The sequence below is a fragment of the Octopus bimaculoides genome, chromosome 26 (assembly GCF_001194135.2).
Source record: "Octopus bimaculoides isolate UCB-OBI-ISO-001 chromosome 26, ASM119413v2, whole genome shotgun sequence".
NCBI classification, from domain to species: Eukaryota; Metazoa; Mollusca; class Cephalopoda; order Octopoda; family Octopodidae; genus Octopus; species Octopus bimaculoides.
The window spans coordinates 2,943,556-2,946,689 of record NC_069006.1 but is presented as its reverse complement, the minus strand read 5'-3'; the positions used below and the strand labels follow the sequence as shown (position 1 = coordinate 2,946,689).

The following is a 3,134-nucleotide window of genomic DNA, read 5'->3' as shown; positions in this document are numbered from 1 at the left end:
ATATATATATATATATATATATATACATATGTATATATGTATATGTACATGCGCGCACAAACACACACACGCACACACGTGTATATATAAATATTTGTATGATTGCCACATGATTTAATAACATGCCGATTTCTCTATTCCAGGACCCTCTTGTATTAAGCAACAGCGTCTTACTGGCTGCCAAAAACGGAATTTGGGTGAAGTTTGAACGAAGATTGAAAAAATAACTTTAAGTACTGCACAAATAAATGACCCTTTTGTAAAATTATATACGATATAAATATTGATTGGTAAAGTAATGTAATATTTAAAAAAATAAGCGTCATTATAAAAGTCGAAAATGTAAAGATAATATTTTGAATAATGTTTCCTTTTCTTCTAACAATAATTTTTTGTTGGCATATATTTTATTGAACTTTAAAAACAAATCTCGTATATGCTTTATCAGAGAGCAACGTTTCTACAGTTGACATTACAAAGTTGAATAAATTTCTATTTTTATTAGTCATTCTTAACGGTTTTACTATTTTTTTGTCTTTCTTACATTTCCTACCTCGCACATCATTATTTCTCATCTCTCTCTTGCACACACACGTGCACACTCACCCACACACTGTCTCTCTCTGTCCCTCTCTCTCTGCTCCAAAAGAGTAAGAAGATAAGTTATTCTAACTCGTAATAAGTTGTGTATGTAAAGAAAAGTTGTATAGAAGAGCCCAATGGAAAAGCATAGCTATATTTGAATTAGGATATAACCTGACAGTTAGAAACAATACTAAGTGTGGTGTATCAAATATAGCTATGCTTTTCCACTGGACATTTCTATACAACTTATTTTCATTCACGACTTATTTGGAGTTAGAATTACTTATCTCACTCTTCTATAGAGGGAACGTCTCATAAAACCTTTTTCACGCATATTTCCAAATAACCGTTAGTTGCCTTAGTTTTAATTTATACCTAACTAGACTCACATTTCTTCTTTCTTTCTCATAAGGATAAATATGAACATCCGAAATTATACTCTGCTATTTCCTTTATCAAGTCCTTTGAAAATCTTTTTCGTTATACTTCTTGCACTGAAGAGAACAGTGATATATAATTAATTTAATTTAATTATTTCTATTCAACCATGAATTTGCATGATTTTAATATCATGCTGTTCGAAATGATCGTCTGCATGAATTAAAATTCTCTTACATTTTAACATCTTCTCTTCTCCATTTTAAACAAATTTGTTGAGTTTTATGGGATTCCTTTCCATAAATTCACATACTACACCATATACAAGTATTATTTTCATATTCGCAAACTTACGCCAGTAAGTTATGAGCAAAATATGAAGAATCTATATTAGAAATCTTGTTTGGAATCCTCCAAATAAAAGGACGAAATATAATTGCCTTACAGCTGTTTCTGGGATGGATATCCCAAGTAATAGGTTAGCGTCTCCATACACTAGGTATTCCGCCATCAGAGACAAGTTTAGTATGTATGAAAGTTCTAGACGGGGAATTTACAGTTTATAAAGGAATAAAATAGTAGATATAAGGATAGAGAGTAAAACGGTAGATAGAATAATACAGACAGGAGAATAAAGTTCACAGTTCATCAAGATGGTATGGAGGTTGGTCCGTGAAGGTATAGGTCCTGAACTATAATCCCAGGTAAATACAGGCAGTATTTTGGCAGCATTTTGAACGTTGTGCTCATGTTGAAGGAATAGATTAAATGGTTAGCTAGTATGAAAATTATCCAAGTGGGTATATAGAGTGAAAAGGACAGAGAAAAGAAAGGAATGGGATAGGTGCAGAAAAGAATGAATGAGAGCGAAAGTAAAATAAAAATCAAAAATCAAAAATAAAGACAAAGGTAAGATGTCAATATTATTCATCGTTAGGGTCAGTTCGCGGTGAGAGGTCAGGCGTTAAGGTTTTAGGAAAGTGGACGAGGAAGGTATTTATGGCTATTAGGTCCGGTGTGGTCAGAAAGAATATTTAGTTCAGTGGTTAGTAAGGAAGGCTAAAAATAGTTTAAAATAGATGAGTCTATATAAGGGAGTATATATAGGATTAAAAATACAATTAAATGGATAAATGAATTAAATGCACAAAAGTTAAAGAATCAAAAATTAAAAATTAAAAGATTATTGAAGCTAGGTAGCTTCTAAGAAACTTTTCCTGATAGATGAAGGATGAGAAAAAACGTGCGTATGTTGTAACGACCGTGACTATAGGCAAGTGTTATGTGTGTTGATTTTGCTTGCATTTGGACCTAATAAAACTTATATATACATGTAGAGAATGCTTTGTGCTGTTTATGGAGTAATTGTGGTGAATCATGAATTAATATTTAGAGGGTTTCCTTCAAGCAAAGTTCACACGCGGAGCGCTGGCCTTGGTATAGGACAACGAATCTATTATGGCCCAGAATATCCTATGGGGTATTTTTATATTTATCAGATGGTGTATGTGGTTGTCTAGCGATGTGTGGATTTGCTATGCTCTACATATTTAAATGAGTTCAGATGTGAAGAATATCTCTGTTTAAAATTAATAGTAGTTCCGTTGTAATAGCTAGTAGAATTGTGCATTTATATACCACATTAAACCTTCTACAATGGGCTTGCAGTGGCCATTCTGTCTCAGACTAGATGTTGGACATGTCTGATCACGTGTATGCTGTAGTTTGCGATTTTGTCATGGATAGAAGCAAAGAGCTAATGTAACATTTTGTGTTAAACTCGGGGAATCTGCTACAGAGACATTGAGCATGCTTCGGCAAGCTTACGGCGACGAGGCAATGGGTCGTATGCGATATTCTGAGTGGCACGGGCGCTTCAAAAATAGACGAACACCGCTGGAAGGCGATGAGCGATCTGGAAGATCTGCCACGAGCGCCATTTCCAGATATGAGAACTGTGTTAGGGGTACACGTGTCTGATGTACTCAGCCACTTGCGCGTTAATTTCACGGGCTGGCTGTTCTGTTGATTGGATCAACAGTAACCCTCATCGTCGTAACCGACGGAGTGCCGTAGTGTGATATATATATTCTCTATCTAAATTAAATGCTTTTCGAGTGATACCAAATTTTATGCTTTTTCATTTTCTATTTTAATCGATCTATTCATAT

At 34.2% G+C, this 3,134-nt stretch overlaps 2 protein-coding genes across 2 annotated transcripts in view; one reads left to right on the top strand and one right to left on the bottom strand.

Moving 5' to 3' along the window:
* Positions 1–504, top strand: part of LOC106884158 (cytochrome P450 3A19-like) — an 8,113-nt gene extending 7,609 nt beyond the window's left edge. Inside the window, exon 4 of the mRNA XM_014935392.2 lies at positions 144–504. Coding sequence (XP_014790878.1) covers positions 144–227 — 84 coding nt within the window. The 3' untranslated portion in view covers positions 228–504. The remainder of the gene's footprint in view (positions 1–143) is intronic.
* The window catches only part of LOC106879338 (cytochrome P450 3A21), a 113,051-nt gene that overhangs the window by 79,873 nt on the left and 30,044 nt on the right, over positions 1–3,134 (bottom strand). The window lies entirely within an intron of this gene.